Source organism: Scyliorhinus torazame, chromosome 30 (assembly GCF_047496885.1).
Source record: "Scyliorhinus torazame isolate Kashiwa2021f chromosome 30, sScyTor2.1, whole genome shotgun sequence".
In the NCBI taxonomy this organism is placed as follows: domain Eukaryota; kingdom Metazoa; phylum Chordata; class Chondrichthyes; order Carcharhiniformes; family Scyliorhinidae; genus Scyliorhinus; species Scyliorhinus torazame.
The window spans coordinates 27,069,096-27,085,953 of NC_092736.1; the positions used below are offsets into that span (position 1 = coordinate 27,069,096).

The 16,858-nt window shown below is 48.3% G+C and overlaps 1 protein-coding gene across 4 annotated transcripts in view; it reads left to right on the forward strand.

The window, feature by feature from the left end:
- ptpn9a (protein tyrosine phosphatase non-receptor type 9a) overlaps positions 1–16,858 on the forward strand; it is a 278,081-nt gene that overhangs the window by 247,637 nt on the left and 13,586 nt on the right. For all 4 annotated transcript variants that reach the window (XM_072493042.1, XM_072493040.1, XM_072493041.1 and 1 more), the window contains one exon: positions 4,276–4,483. In XM_072493042.1, the coding sequence (XP_072349143.1) occupies positions 4,276–4,483 (208 nt within the window). The remainder of the gene's footprint in view (positions 1–4,275; positions 4,484–16,858) is intronic.

The following is a 16,858-nucleotide window of genomic DNA, read 5'->3' on the forward strand; positions in this document are numbered from 1 at the left end:
TCATCATCACTTACAGAATAGTGTTTCTCTTAGAGTCGTAGAGTTTTACAGCACAGAAAGAGGCCCTTCGCTCATTGTGTCTGTGCCGGCCATCAACACCTATCTATTCTCACCCTATTTTCCAGGACTTGGTCTGTACCCTTGCATGCTGTGGCTTTTCAAGTGCCCATCTAAATGCTTCTTAAATGTGAGGGTTCCCGTCTCTACCACCTTTTCAGGCCGTGAGTGCCAGATTCCCACTACCTTTTGGGTGTAAAAGCCTTTCCTCAAATACACTTTAAACCTCCTGCCTCCTATCCAAAATGTATGCCTCCTGGTTATTGACCTAAGGGGAAAGGTCCTTCCTATCTACCCTATCTGTGTCCCTCATAGTTTTCTACACCTCAATCAGGTCCCCTTTCAGCCTTCTCTGTTCCAAGGAAAACAACCTCAGCCTAATCAACCTCTCTTCATAACGAAAGCGTTCCAACCCAGACAATGTCCTGGTGAATCTCCTCTGTCCCCTTTCTAGTGCAATCACCAAGTGACGATACCATCCACCAATGCTGGAAAGAACATTTTTAAGAACTCCTCAACCATAATTCCACAGTGGCAGCTGATACTCTCCGGGCTATTTCCCCAGTACCCTGTGGTAAAATCTCTGGATGAACCATCATCGATGGGAGAGCTGCAACAGCAGACAAATGGATGTAATTTCATAGAATTTACAGTGCAGAAGGAGGCCATTTGGCCCATCGAGTCTGCACCGGCTCTTGGAAAGAGCAGAAATGACAAAACCTGGAGCCCCGATGGTATTCCAGCTGATGTCTTCAAAACTGGCTAATTTTTCATCACGTCACAACTTCATGCGCTCATTGGGAGGAAAAGGAATGTGAGAATAATTGTCATTATCTTCGAGAAAGGAGCTAAATCATGCTGCGGAAACTATCGTGATAGTTTCCTCTTGTCCAGGGAAAATTCTGACACACTTTCTCCTGAATCACCTACTTCTGGTGTCTGTGGAAATCCTCCCAGAGACACACTGTGGGTTTAGACCTTCCAGAGGATCTTCTGATGTGATGTTTGTCACCATACAAATCCAAGAAAGCTGTCGAGGACACCAGGAACTCGTTGTTGCATTCATCAACTTGACCAAAGTATTTGACTTAGTAAATCATGAGGCTTCCAAAGATTTAGATCATTAAGAAGCTTCCTCACAATCTGAATTGCTTCACGATGACTGAAAATGTCTCGTGTGTAATCTGAAATCAGTACCTTGAAAATCCAGACCTGGGTAAAACAAGGCTGTGCGATAGCCCCCATGCTGTATACACTCTACCTGATGGTGGCTCATCGAAGATCAACTTCCCTCTGCTGTTAGTATTAAATACCATCTAGTTGGAAAGCTCCTTAACTCAGTTGCCTATTGTCATAGGTATGCATGATCTACAGTTTGCAGGTGACTGCAGTATTGTTGCCCATTCTGCACCAGGTTTGCAGGCCACCCTTGATCTCTTCAATTCTGCGCACAAGAGACTCTTCATGCCTTTGAATGTTGCCAAATCAAAATTATTGAAGCAGGGACTCTGGAATATATTGAGCACTTCCCATTCCTTGGCAGCCACCTCACCCAAAAGACCACAATTGACGAGGAGATCCAATACCAGATATGCTTAGCCTTCGACAGACCATGGGGTTTGACAACCAAGACCTCTGCAAGTCAACGGACGCCCTGCCTTACAGGGCAGCTTTCGCCACTACCCTCCTGTACTCAAGTGAGACCTGGACCAGGTATCAGCAACACATCAAGCTCAAGAAATTCCATCAGCAATGCCTTCGCTGCATCCTCAGAATTCAATGGGAGGACTGTCCTTCTTGAAGCCAACTCCACAAGCAGTCAGGAAAAACGGATGCAAAATTAACTGCAGTGGAGTGGACACTGTCTAGATGGCTGAAAACTGTCTCTTGCTAGGTCCTTTTTCCTCAACACTCAAATGGCCAACATTCCAAGGGAACACACTTCAAAGCCACTATGAATCTCTCCATGAAGCATGGCAGCATTGGAGCAGGCTTGAGAGGCTGAATGGCCGACTCCTGTTCCTTGTTTGCATGTTTGACATTAATGACTGGGAGGAGCTTGAGCTGACTCTTTCGAAATGGTGACAGCTTGCCCAATGAGTTGCTTCTTGCTTTGAGCCCCAACACCTTAATTTAAAAAAAATAAATTTAAAGTACCCAATTCATTTTTTTCCAATTAAGGGACGATTTAGCGTGGCCAATGCACCTACCCTGTACATCTTTGGATTATGGGGTGGCAAAACCCACGCAAACACGGGGAGAATGTGCAAACTCCACACGAACAGTGTCCCAGAACCGGGATCAAACCTGGGACCTCGGCGGTGTGAGGCAGCAGTGCTAACCACTGCACCACCGTGCAGCCCACGAGTCCCAACACCTTAACGATGAGGCAGCAGCAGACGAGGAAAGGAACGGAAGCAAATCCAAATGATTTGGGGGATTCAGATCTGGATCCCACAACGTCACGGGACATCTTGCTACATGTGCCCAAAGAATTATGGGTTGAGAATCGGCCTGTTCAGTCACAGGAAAACACATGGCAGACACCCACGACTCTTAACTAGATGAGATTCTTGAATCAAGGGACAGCTGATGACACCCAAGTCCTCTGGACATTAATATTTGAACGTTTCACTCCTTTAAAAAAAAAACTGTTTTTCTATTCTTACTGCCATAGTGAATAATCTCAGACTTCCTCACTTTATACTGCATCTGCCACCTTGTTGTCCACTCATTTAACCTGTATATATCATATTACAGCCTCTTTGTGTCCTCCCCGCAGCTTACTTTTCTTTTTAACTTTATATCACCAGACAACTTTGATACATTACTCTTCATCTAAGCCTTGAATATAGATTGTAAATAGTTGTGACCCCAGCACTGATCCTCGTCGCAATCTACTAGTCACAGCCTACCAGCTTGTAAATCCCCCAATGTTCCCTCCACTCTGCTCCCTGTCTGTTTACCAATGCTCTATCTATGCTAATGTATTACTCCCGATTCCATGAGCCCTTATCTTCCATGTTAACGTTTTATGTGGCACCTGAGCGAATGCCTATTGGAAATCCAAATACGCCAAATCTACTAGTTCCCTTTAGCGAGCCCCTCTTAGCTGCATTCTCAAAAAGCTGATTTGTCCATTTCTCTTTTTTAAAACCATATTCATTTTGTCTGATTTCCTGAGTATATTGTTAATATTTTTGTTTTGTTGCTATCGTGGTTTATGCAGTTAACAGAAGTACATTGTTAATATGTGCTTAAAAATAGATTCCAGAGGACAGTACGGCGGCGCAGTGGGTTAGCACTGCTGCCTCACGGCGCCGAGGTCCCAAGTTCGATCCCAGCTCCGGGGTCTCTGTCCGTGTGGAGTTTGCACATTCTTCCCATGTTTGCATGGGTTTTGCCCCCACACCCCAGAGATGTGCAGGGCAGGTGGATTGGCCATGCTAAATTGCCCCTTAATTGGCAGAAATGAATTGGGTACTCTCAATTTATTTTTAAAAAATAGATTCCAGTGGTTGCTGATGACTGATGTCGGGCCCACCGCCGCCTTGAGGGAAACTAGGGGTGGGCAGCAACCTTGCCAGTCACATCCATGGGCAGCAACCTTGCCAGTCACATCCATGGGCAGCAACCTTGCCAGTCACATCCATGGGCAGCAACCTTGCCAGTCACATCCATGGGCAGCAACCTTGCCAGTCACATCCATGGGCAGCAACCGTGGCGCTCGCATCCCATGAATGAATAACAAAAAGCTCAACCAGCCTGTAGTTTCCCGTGTTCTCTCTCGGTAATATTCACATGACTTTGACATTTGTTGCAGTCACATGAGGGTTGGCTAACAATCTACTTGCTGGCGATTGCTAATGAGACTTAAGTCAGCCAGCAGTTGGGGTACAAGAGCAGCTCCAACTTATGGGTTGCTGGTCTGTGTGCACACCAGGCTCTGATTCTTGCCAGGAGGTGATTGTGAGCTTCTACATCGAGGTACAGCAATTGGAGGGCAAAGCACACCAACCTGTTGGTCAACTTCAGGAACATCAGAAAAGATCAGTGAATTAGTTGCCTGCCCACTCTCTTGTACAGTGTGTGGTGCCTGGTGCATGTGAAAACTATGGGCAGTGAAGGAAAAAAACTTGTTTGAAAAAATGATATGTGCCGCTGAACTGGAGAACTGCATTTATGCTGGTTTTGATTTTTTTTTTTTTTCTATCGCAGTCCTACGAGAGGCGCCAGGTGATTCACTTCCAGTACCTGAGCTGGCCAGATTATGGTGTGCCATCTTCAGCAACGGCTCTCATTGACTTTCGGTCAGCAGTCCGACAACAACAAGGTCTCTCTGTCCAAAGCCTGGGCAACAGGTGGAAGGGGCACCCTGGAGGACCACCCATAGTCGTCCACTGCAGTGCTGGCATTGGGAGAACTGGTACAGTATAGAACATCTAAGACATGCTGTATTATGGGGGGCAGGCAGGGTGGCACACTGGTGCAGTGGTTAGCACTGCTGCCTACAGTGCTGAGGACCCAAATTAGATCCCTGCTCTGGGTCACTGTCCATGTGGAGTTTGCACACTCTTCCCGTGTCTGCGTGGGTCTCACCCCCACAACCCAAAGATGTGCAGGGTAGGTGGATTGGCCGTGCTAAATTGCCCCTTGATTGGAAAAAGATAATTGGGTACTCTTTTAATGGGGGGGCGGGATCCCACTTGGGTCACTGTCTGTGCGGAGTCAGCACATTCTCCCCATGTCTGCGTGGGTTTCCTCCAGGTGCTCCGGTTTCCTCCCACAAGTCCCGAAAGACGTGCTGTTCGGTGAATTGGACATTCTGAATTTTCCCTCTGTGTACCCGAACAGGCGCCGGAATGTGGCGACTAGGGGATTTTCACAGTAACTTCATTGCAGTGTTAATGTAAGCCTAATTGTGACAGTAATAAAGATTATTATTATTAAAAGGGACAGCGAAGAGACACATCTCAATATATGCAAATAATTGTCAACTCTGAGGCAGGTAGGGTGGCACGCTGGCACAGTGGTTAGCACGACTGCCTCACGGCACCGAGGATCCGGGTTCGATCCCGGCCCCGGGTCACTCTCCATGTGGAGTTTGTACACTCTCCCCGTGACTGCGTGGGTCTCACCCCCACAACCCAAAGATGTGCATGGTAGGCGCATTGGCCAGGCAAAATTGCCCCTTAATTGGAAAAAAATAATTGGGGACACTAAATTTATTTTAGAAAAACTCCAAGGCAGGTAGGTATTGCTATTTTTGCACAATACAAGGAAAGCTGGCAAACTTTACAATTACTGCACATCCATCAATGAAACATTAATTGAACTGAGATGGCATTTATTGGTCCAATAAGACTTTCAAAATTTAAAATTGCTGCTGTCCTGTGGTGCAGGTTCCTGACATTACTTTTAGCTCAGGAATCCACACTCCGAAAGGATCAACCATTTGCAAAGCGAGATTTTCTTCTTTTTTTTAAGTTGTGTTGTACATTTTTTTGTTTGAGTAAACCTATCAAGCATTGTTGGAATAACTCTGCAGTGATATTGTCAAAAGCAATTGACCTGCTGTATCTGGGGTTTGCAGTACAAAAACAAATTTGAACTGGAACAGGCAGGAGGGGTCATACATGTGTCACCTGTGCTCTTGATCATTGCCTTATAACCTGCACGGGATAGATTTACACTGTGGACCTTTTTTAACTTTGTTTTAATAAATATTTTATTCAACAAATTTTCAACATTTTCACAATTCAACGCCAAGCAACCCCCAAACAAACAAACAAGTCGTACCCTCCCCTCAGCAATCAGCGGCAACCAATTCCTGAAAATGCTTAATAAACAAACCCCAACAATTGTGGAACCCCTCCTTCGTCCCCCTCAGTTCGAACTTTACCTTCTCTGGGGTCAAAAATTCCAGTAAATCCCCCCACCATGCTGAGGCGTAGGGTGGAGAGGCTGACCTCCACCCCAACAAAACCCGCCTTCGAGCGATTAATGAGGCGAAGGCTAAGACATCCGCGCCCGCCTGTAGCTCAAGCTGATCTGAAACCCCAAAAATGGCTTCTAGGGGCCCGGGTTTCACATCCACATGCAGGACTCCTGAAACGGTCCTGAATACCGACCTCCAAAAATGTTCTAGTTTCGGACAGGACCAAAACATGGGAACATGATTTGCGGGGCCATAAGACATAGGAGCAGAATTAGGCCACTCGGCAGACCGAATCCGCTCCGCCATTAAATCATGGCTGATATATTTCTCATCCCCATTCTCCTGTCATCCCCCCGTAATCCCTGATCCCCTTATTGATCAAGAACCTATCTGTCTCTGTCTTAAAGACACTCAGTGATTTGGCCTCCACAGCCTTCTGCGGAAAAGAGTTCCACAGATTCACCACCCTCTGGCTGAAGAAATTCCTCCTCATCTCTGTTTTAAAGTATCGTCCCTTTAGTCTGAGATTGTGTCCTCTGGTTCTAGTTTTTCCTACAAGTGGAAACATTCTCTCCACGTCCACTCTATCCAGGCCACGCAGTATCCTGTAAGTTTTAATAAGATCCCCCCTCATCCTTTTAAACTCCAACGAGTACAGTCCCAGGAGTCCTCAACCGTTCCCCATACGACAAGCTCTTCTTCCCACATCGCTCGCAGGTATCCTCTACCCCCATAAGCCGCCTGCTCATTCTTGATTTAGTGAGGTAAGCCTTATGCACTACCTTGACTATATCAGCCCCAGCCTCGCACAAGAAGTCGAGGCATTCACCCTCCATAGCACCTCACACCACAGTCCCTCTTCAAGCACCGTCCCCAGCTCCTCTTCCCATTTCATCTTAATCACTCCCATGGATATCTTCTCCTCCTCCAGGATCCTCCCGTAAATCGCCGAGATGACTCTCTTCTCGAGTACCCCCGCTGACAACACTTCCTCCAACAACGAAGGAGCCAGAGCAACCAGGAAGGCCAGGAACACCTCCCTTGCGAAGTCCCGTACCTGCATATACCTAAACCCTTCTTTCTGTGTCAATTCATATATTTCTCCCAACTCTTCTCATCGCAAATCGTCCCCCAAGAAACAAATCCTTCATTACACTGATATCCTTCTCTTCCCCACCTACAAACCTCGCATCCATCCTTCTTGGCCCGTACACGTGATTCCCCCTAATCGCCATCCCCCCCCCTGCCCCCGCCCTCCATTTAAAATGTAGCCTAAACTGTCTCCAAATCCTCAGTGTGGCCACCACCACCTGACTCCCCAAATACTTTCCTGGGGCCATCGGGAACGGTGCCGTTGCCAACGCCCGCAACCCTGACCCCCTACAAGAGTCCGTCTCCATCCTTAACCACAGAGCTCACTCCTCCTTACACCATCCTCTCACCTGCTCAGCATTTGCCGCCGAATAATAGTAAAACAGGTTTGGGAGGCCTAGTCCCCCACTTTCACCATCCCCTCTGTAATATCACCGTTCTAATCCTGGGGACCTTCTCCCCCCCAAATGTATGAGGAGATCAACTTATCCAGCCCCTTGAAGAACAGTTTAGGAGGAAAGACCGACGGACACAGAAACAGGAACCACGGCAGCACATTCATTTTGACAGCCTGCACCCAGCCTGCCAAAGGCAAAGGGAGATTATCCCACCTTGCCAAATCAGCCTTCACCCTCCCCACCAAACTGGTAAAATTAAACTTCCGGAGCCCTGCCCACCCCCGAGCCACCTGCACCCCCAAGATACTTAAAGTGAGACGTCGCCAAGCGAAATGGCAACCCTCCCACCCTATTCCCAGCAGGGAGATCATGAAAACCTCACTTTTCCCTAGGTTTAACCTGTACCTGGAGAACTTCTCAAACCTCTGGAGCAGCTCTATTGTACCCCCATCGATACCTTCAGATCTGGAATGTATAGGAGCAGGTCATCTGCATATAGGGACATCCTATGTTCTACCCCACCCCTCACTATCCCCTTCCACAACCCCGAGCTCCTTAGAGCAATGGCCAAGGGTTTTATAATGATCTTTATTGTCACAAGTAGGCTTACATTAACACTGCCCTAGTCGCCACATTCCGGTGCCTGTTTGGGTACACAGAGGGAGAATTCAGAATGTCCAAATTACCTAACAGCACGTCTTTCGGGACCTGTGGGAGGAAACCGGAGAAGAAACCCACACAGACACGGGGAGAACGTGCCGACTCCGCACAGACAGTGGCCCAAGCCGGGAATCAAACCTGGGACTCTGGCACTGTGAAGCAACAGTGCTAACCAGTCTGCTACCATGCTGCCCATATATAGCCAGCGGTTCTATACATTTGTTCTATAGCCAATGCAAACAAAGGGGGTGACATGGGGCACCCCTGCCTCGTACTCTGATGCAATGCGAAATATCCCAAATTCTAATTATTCGTATGCACACAACTTTGGGTTCCTTATATAGTTGAAGCACCCATGCCCCAAACTTTGGCCTGATCCCAAACCTCTCCAATACTGCCATCAGATAACACCATTCTACGCGGTCGAATGCCTTTTCTGCATCCAGAGCCACCACCACGTCCATCTCCCTTCCCTCTGCTGGAGAGAGGACCACATTCAGCAACCTCCTCCCGTTTGGAAACAACTGCCTTCCTTCAACAAACCCCTTCTTTCCGCCGTTCTTCTTCTCGACCTTGGACATCGCACCCTATGTACAGTTTTACGAAATCAAATAATTCAAAAAACGCCCCTGGGAACGGGCTATTAGCGTTGGAAAAGAAACATTTCGGATCGGAGCTTCCCCACGCGTGACCTCCGCTTACATGACATCGCCAGAAGACGGGGCCTTTTTTAACTCAAGGATCATATAGTTCATCTGCTCTGCACCAGTCTGGTCGTCCTGATCTAGCGTCGTCGCCGCCCACCATCCACCCACCCACCCACCGCCTCCAGCCCACACCCGACCACTTTCTGATAACTGCAACTAAAAACTGTGGCTACAAGAGGAGGTCAAAAGCTGGATATTCTGCAGCGTGTAACTCAAACTCCTGACTCCTGCAAATTCTGTCCACCAACTGCAGGGCACAAGTCGGGAGTGTGATGGAATACCCCCCATTTGCCTGCATGAGTGCGGCTCCAATAACATTCCATCCAGGACAAAGCAGGCCGTTTGATTGGTACCCCATCTGCCACCTTCATTCAGCAACAGCTGTAGTGTGAACCCTCTTGACAGCACCTTACCGCCAAACTCTACCAACTGGAAGGGCAAGTGCAGGGAAACAGCACCACCTGTATATTCCCTTCCAGGTTGCAGGCCATCTTGACTTGGAACTATGTCACCGTTTTGTCTTCATCGATGGGGTAGAGTTCTACAACTCTCCATAACAGCACTGTGAGTGCACCTACACTACCTGACTGCAATGGTTCAAGATGATGACTTGCCACTTCTCAGGGATGTTGAGGGATGGGTAATAAATGCAGGTTGTTCCAGTTGCACCATGACCATGGTTTTGTTCCTAATCCACTCTGACAGACTGCATCATGAACAGCACAGAAACGTGCTGAGGAGAAAGAGAAAATGCTGGAAAATCTCAGCAGCATCTGTAGGGAGAGAAAAAAGCTAACGTTTCAAGTCCGATGACTCTTTGTCAAAGCGAAAGACAGAGAAATATTTATACTATGGAGTGAGAATGAAAAATGAGTCATAGCCACAAAAACTCAGGGAAACTGGGTGCTAATGGCCACAGAAACCAAGGGGAAAGAGTGCTCATGGCAGTCCCCAGAGAGAACAAAAGATGTGAAAGGTCAAACAGCAGGGAAACTAACATCAGAGGATGAACTGTAGATGTGAGGGGACGGGAAGGGGGAAGCAAAGAGGAGAAAGGTGAAGGAAAGGTAAGATTGGGGGGGGGGAATTAAATATATATTAAGAAAGAAAGAAATGGTAAAAGACAGTTAAAATGAAATGGGATGAAACCAAATGGGTCGAGGTGGGGCCGAGCTGATCATCTGCTGGTTTAGCACACTGGGCTAAATCGCTGGCTTTTAAAGCAGGCCAGCAGCACGGTTCAATTCCCGTACCAGCCTCCCCGAACAGGCGCCGGAATGTGGCGACTAGGGGCTTTTCACAGTAACTTCATTGAAACCTACTTGTGACAATAAGCAATTTTCATTTTTTCATTCATTTCATTTCATCTGAAGTTGTTGAATTCGATGTTGAAACCGGAAGGCTGTAGCGTGCCTAACCGGAAGATGAGATGTTGTTCCTCCAGTTTGCGTTGAGCTTCACTGGAACATTGCAGCAGGCCAAGAACAGATATGTGGGCATGGGCGCAGGGTCTTTGGTTAAAATGGCAAGCATCAGGAAGGTCAGGGTCCTGAATGCGCACAGACCGAAGATGCTCAGCAAAGCGATCACCCAGTCTGCGTTTGATCTCTCCGATATAGAGGAGACAGAAACATGCTGCTGCTTTGCTCTTTGGTGCCACCTTGTGGCAAATCTGCAGATCGTTAACTGCATCGATTGGCAAAGGCTAACGCACACTTTGTGCACCTTTGCTTATAAAGCCCGAATGTTTTGGAAGCAAAGCTGATTTTGGCTTCACGACCGTTTAGTCAAAATGATGTTAGCCTTGGAACAGAGGGTGCAGCTGACCTGATACTCAACCAATGTGTGTAAAGTGCTTTATGTCTTTCACAGAATCATACCTTCCAGACAATGTCCCAGACACCACTATCACCATCCCTGGGTATGTCCTGTCTCACCAGCAGGACAGACCTAGCAGAGGTGGCGGCACAGTGGTATACAGTCAGGAGGGAGTTGCCCTGAGAGTCTTCAACATCGACTCTGGGTCCCATGAAGTCTCATGGCTTCAGGTTGAACATGGGCAAGGAAACCTCCTGTTGATTACCATGTGCTGTTCACCATCAACTGATGAATCAGTACTCCTCCATGTTCTACACTGCTTGGAGGAAGCACTGAGGGTGGCAAAGAAGCAGAATATACTCTGGGTGGGGAACTTCAATGTCCATCACCAAGAGTGGCTCGGTCGTACCGAGCTGGCCGGCTCCTAAAGGACGTAGCTGCTAGACTGGGGCTGCAGCAGGTGGTGAGGGAACCAACAAGAGGGGAAAACACACTTCAGCTCATCCTCACCAGCCTGCCTGCTGCAGATAGATCTGTCTATGACCGTATCGGTAGAAGTGACCATCGCCCAGTCCTTCTGGCGATAAAGTTCCATCTTCACATTGAGGGTACCCTCCATCGTGTTGTGTGGCACTGGCCCCGTGCTAAATGGGATAGACTTTGAACAGATCTAGCAACTCAAGACTGAGTATCCATGAGGCGTAGTGGGCCATCAGCAGCAACAATAGAATTGTATTCAACCACAAACTGCAACCTCATGGCCCGGCATATCCTCCACTCTATAATTACCACCAAGCCAGGGGATCAACCCTGGATCAATGGAGAATGCAGAAGGGCATGTCAGGAGTTACATCAGGCATACCGAAAAATGAGGTGTGAACAGGATGAAGTTACCACACAAGACTACTTGTATGCCAAACAACATAAGCAGCAAGTGATGGATAGAGCTAAGCGATTCCACAACGAACGCATCAGATCTAAACTCTGCAGTCCTGCCACATCCAGCCATGAATGGTGGTGAACAATTAAACAACTTACTGGAGGAGAAGGCCTCACAAGCAGCCCCATCATTAATGATGGAGGAGCCCAGCACATCTGTGCAAAAGACAAAGCTGAAGCATTCGCAACAATCAGTCAGAAGTGCTGAGTGGTTGATCTATCTCAGTCTCCTCCGGAGGTCCCCAGCTTCACAGATGTCAGCCTTTAGCCAATATGATTCACTCATGTGACATCAAGAAATGGCTGACGGCACTGGATTCTGCAAAGACGTGTGCCCCAGAACTTGCTGCACCCCTAGCCAAGCTGTTCCATAACAGCTACAACCACTGGCATCTACACGGCAATGTGGAAAATTGCCCAGGTGTGTCCTGTACGCAAGAAACAAGACAAATCTAACCAGCCAATTACCGCCGCATCAATCTATTCTCTGTGGTAATATGCCTGTGAATGACATTGTACATAGTTGGGAATGCGACCTCCAACCAGCTGATGGCGTCAGACATCGTTCATGTGACATCCGACTATTCCCAGTTGGTAGTAAGGCGTACAACAGGACAGTCGCATGTTGGGTAGTTCCAGGAGAGTTCACAAAACTCAAATAGTAACCTAGTCTGCATAGAATTCTGTTTGTTATCTTTCCATGTGTTGATCAATAAATCATCATTCTAGTTAAGTCACCAGCAGGTCTGTGTGCATCATTGCAACGGCAAGGTCACAGAACACAACACTCTCCATCATCAGAAAAGTGATGGACGGTGTCATCAACAGTGCTATCAAGTGACACTTACTCAGCAATAACCTGCTCACGGACGTTCAGTTTGGGTTCTACCAGGATCACTCAGCTCCTGACCTCATTACAGCCAGAGCTGAGGTGAGAGTGACTGCCCTTGACATCAACGCAGCATTTGAAAGAGTATGGCATAAGGGAGCCCGAGCAAAACTGGAGTCAATGTGAATTGGAGGTTGGCACCTTACCTGGCACAAAGGAAGATGATTGTAGTGGTTGGAGGTCAATCATCTCAGCTCCAGGACATCATTGCAGGAGTTCCTCAGGGTAGTGTCCCAGACCTAACCATCTTCAGCCGCTTCATCAATGACCTCCCTTCCATCATAAGGTCAGAAGTGGGGATATTCACTGATGCTGCACAATGTTCAGTCCCATTTGCGACTACTCAGATAAATTAGCGCCACACAAGTGTCAGGCACTGACCATCTCCTACAAGAAAGGATCTAATCATCGCCGCTTGCCGTTCAATGGCTTTACCATCGCTGAATCCCCCACAATCAACATCCTGGGAAGTTACCATTGATCAGAAACTGAACTGGACTAGCCACATTAATATTGTGGCTAGCAGAGCAGGTCAAAGGCTAGGAATCCTACACCGAGTAATGCCCCTCCTGACCCCCCAAAGCCCATCCACCATCTACAAGGCACAAGTCAGGAGTGTGATGGAATACTCTTCACTTACCTGGATGAGTGCAACTCCAACAACACTCAAAAAGCTTGGTACCATCCAGGACAAAGCAGCCCCGCTTGATTGGTATCCCATCCACAAACAATCAAACCCGCCACCACAGTGGCAGCAGTGTGAACCATCCACAAGAGGCACTGCAGGAACTCACCAAATTTCCTCGGGCAGCACATTCCAAACCCACGACCACTGCCATCTCGAAGGACAAGAACATCAGATACCTGGGAACCCCACCACCTGGAGGTTTCCCTCCAAGTCACTCACCACCTCGACTTGGAAATATATCGGCCATCCCTTCACTGTTGCTGGGTCAAAATCCTGGAACTCCCTCCTAACAGCTCTGTTGTACCTACACCTTAGACTGTAACGGTTCAAGAAGGCAGCTCACTACCACCTTCTGAAGGGCAACTAGGGATGGGCAATGATGATGGCCTTTCTGAGTCAAAATGGTGGGTGGCTTGAAGGGAACTTCAAGGTGGTGGCATTTCCATGTGTCTGCAGCTCCTGTATTACTATTTGGCAGCAGTCATGGATTTTGAAGGTGCTGTCTTGGTGAGTTCTTGCAGTACACCCTGTAGTCGGTATACGCTGTTGGCACTGTTCATCAGTGATGGAAAGAGTGAATGCTTATAGATAGGGTGCCACTCAAGTGGGCTGCTTTATCCTGGGTAGTTTTGAGCTTCTCGAGTTTTGACGAAACTGCATTCATCCAGGCAAGTGGAGAGAATTCCACTCCACCGCAGTCCCCCGTGTCCTGGCATCAAAACTAGAGTGAAACACTTGTCCAACCCATCCCTTCTGCAGTCTTGTCTGATTCCTAACCCTCAAATGGGTCTCTTGTAAAAAGATTACACAGCCCTCAAACTTTCCAAATAGGCAAATACTCAAGGACCTTTTAACTGGTTAGGCGGGACCGTGACCTGTTTCAGCTCCAGGTCCACCCAAGGTGGCCACCATCAGCCCCATTCGACCATAGAACATACAGTGAGAAAGAGGCCATTCGGCCCATTGAGTCTGCACCGACCCACTTAAGCCCTCATTTCCACCCTATCCCCGTAATCCAATAACCCCTCCTAACCTTTTTGGTCACTAAGGGCAATTTATCATGGCAGTCCACCTAACCTGCACGTCTTTGGACTGTGGGAGGAAACCAGAGCACCCGGAGGAAACCCACGCAAACACGGAGAACGTGCAGACTCCGCACAGACGGTGACCCAGGGGAATCTAACCTGGGACCTTGGCGCTGTGAAGCCACAGTGCTGTCCACTTGTGCTACCGTGCTGCCCAAAACCAGTTCCAAAACAAAGGAGCTTGCACCGTCAGCAAACTACCCTCCCTCCCACTCAGCCCCTCCCCCCAACAAAACAAACCACCCAAAACCTAAGCTTGTTACCAGAAGGAACACAAGAAACCCTCCCCCCACCCTTCATAGGTAACCAGCTGCAGCCATCTCCCCTACTCCATTAACTAGCAAACCTGCTAACCAGGCGACCCCCACCTAGGGTGAAAAAAAGACACGACAAAGACAAACCCTACCACACTATGTATGCATTACAATCCCACAACCCAAGCCCAACTTTAATTTTTTTTAAAATGGATTTAGAGTACCCAATTCATTTCTTCCGATTAAGGGGCAATTTTACCGCGGTCAATCCACCTACGGTTGTGGGGGCGAAGCTCACGCAAACACGGGGATAATGTGCAAACTCCACACGGACAGTGACCCAGAGCCGGGATCGAACCTGGGACCTCGGTGCCCTGAGGCAGCAGTGCTAACCACTGCATCATCGTGCTGGCCCCAAACCCAACTTTAATATCAAACATTATAGAAAGAAAACAGAAACCCACACCTCAATCTCCTCCCTCCCAACAGTTCCAACAATACCGTAAATACCCCCCAAACCAGCAAACTCCATTATAACAACTCGCCCTCCCCCACTTTACAACCCACATACAACAAAACCAAAACAATATTTTTAATTACAGGAGAACTCAAGAATGTCCAAACAAAAAGGATCATAGTCCTCAAAGCCTTTAGTCCCCCCCCCCCAAAGTCATTCGCCTCCTCCGGCGCATCAAAATAATCTCTGCCTCTGAAAGTAGCACAAAGGCAGGCGGGGTACGCCATCCCAAAACGCACATTGCTTCTGTAGAGGGCTGCCTTGGCCTTCTTGCCAACTCTGCCCCGACCTCTTGATATATTCGGATGGGATAGCTCTCCCATCTACACTCTTTTGAGTTTCCTTTGTTCATCTCAGGACCCGTTCCTTATTCAGGTACCTGTGGAACTGGACAATCATCACCCTCAGTGACTCCCGCGATCTGGGCTTCTGTCTCAGCGATCGATGGACCCGGCCCAACTCCAGAGGGGTTGAAAAGATCTCTTCCCCCAGCAACTTCCCAAACATCTTCGGTACATAGTCCGTGGTGCTTGTACCTCCCAGGCCTTCCGGCAAACAACAATCCTTAATTTCTGTCATCTTTCGCTCTCTGGCCAACAATGCCAATTCTGCCTCCAACAAGACAATCCACTCACTGTGATCATTGAGCGTCTCCTCTTAAACCGTCGACCCCTGCACCTCTGTCAGCTGATCCAACCTGTACAAGGTCGCACGGAGAGGTGCTGGCCCCCTCAAGTTGCCTTTTTCAAATCACCGGCAACCACTTGTCACTGTTTCTTGAATTCCCCCAACAGAAATTTCACCAGCTTCTCGGTCGTCCTCTGAGGTGGCAATGATGCCACAGAGACCTCCGCCATTTTCTCCCCTTCTGAGGCTGGAGAGACTTCTGAATCGGACAAAGATCCCTTGCCCGATTTATTCCTGGTATTATACCCATGAGACATCACTCGACAGAATCTAATTCTATCACCCACTTTCTTCTTAAACAAACACCCATTGAGGGCAGCACGGTAGCGCAGTAATTAGCATTGCAGCCTCACGGCGCCGAGGTCCCAGGTTCGATCCCGGCCCTGGGTCACTGTCTGTGTGGACTTTGCACATTCTCCCCGTGTTTGCGTGGATTTCGCCCCTCACAACCCAAAGATGTGCAGGCTAGGTGGATTGGCCACGCTAAATTGTCCCTTAATTGGGAAAAAATGAATCGGGTACTCTAAATTGAAAACAAAAAAAACCGACCCATTAAACGAGTCAATAGGGCCAAAAACCAAATCCCCGGGCGGGAGCCACCTCGAGTACAGCTCCTCACTTCATAGCCCCCACTGGAAGTCTCCTCTTCAATCTAGCGTGATAGGACCTCTCGGTTCTGGTCTCATCCAAGGACTGAGTGACTTTGCCAGGCCAGTTGAAAGGGCAGTTAACAATCAACCCTGTTTGGTGTGTGGAGATGTAGAGGATGTGACTGCTATATACGTTTTGTACTTTGGGATGTGACTGTTGTGCGCTATTATTATAACAGGGGTTCTGAACTGTGGATCATGGACCCAGTGGGGTCGCCAGAGGAGCAATTGGGGCCGTGAGGTCCAACTCTTGTAAGAAACGTACTGCAATCGTGATACAGTTTAAGGTGGTGCACAGGGTCCATATGACTTGGGTGAGAATGAGTGGGTTCTTTCAGGGGGTACCCGATGAGTGTGAGAGGTGTGGGCAGGGGCCAGCGAATCACACGCACATGTTTTGGGGTTGCGAAAAATTGGGACGATTCTGGGCGGGAGTGTTCGCGGTCTCAGCCATGATAGTGGAGGAGGAGGTGGACCTG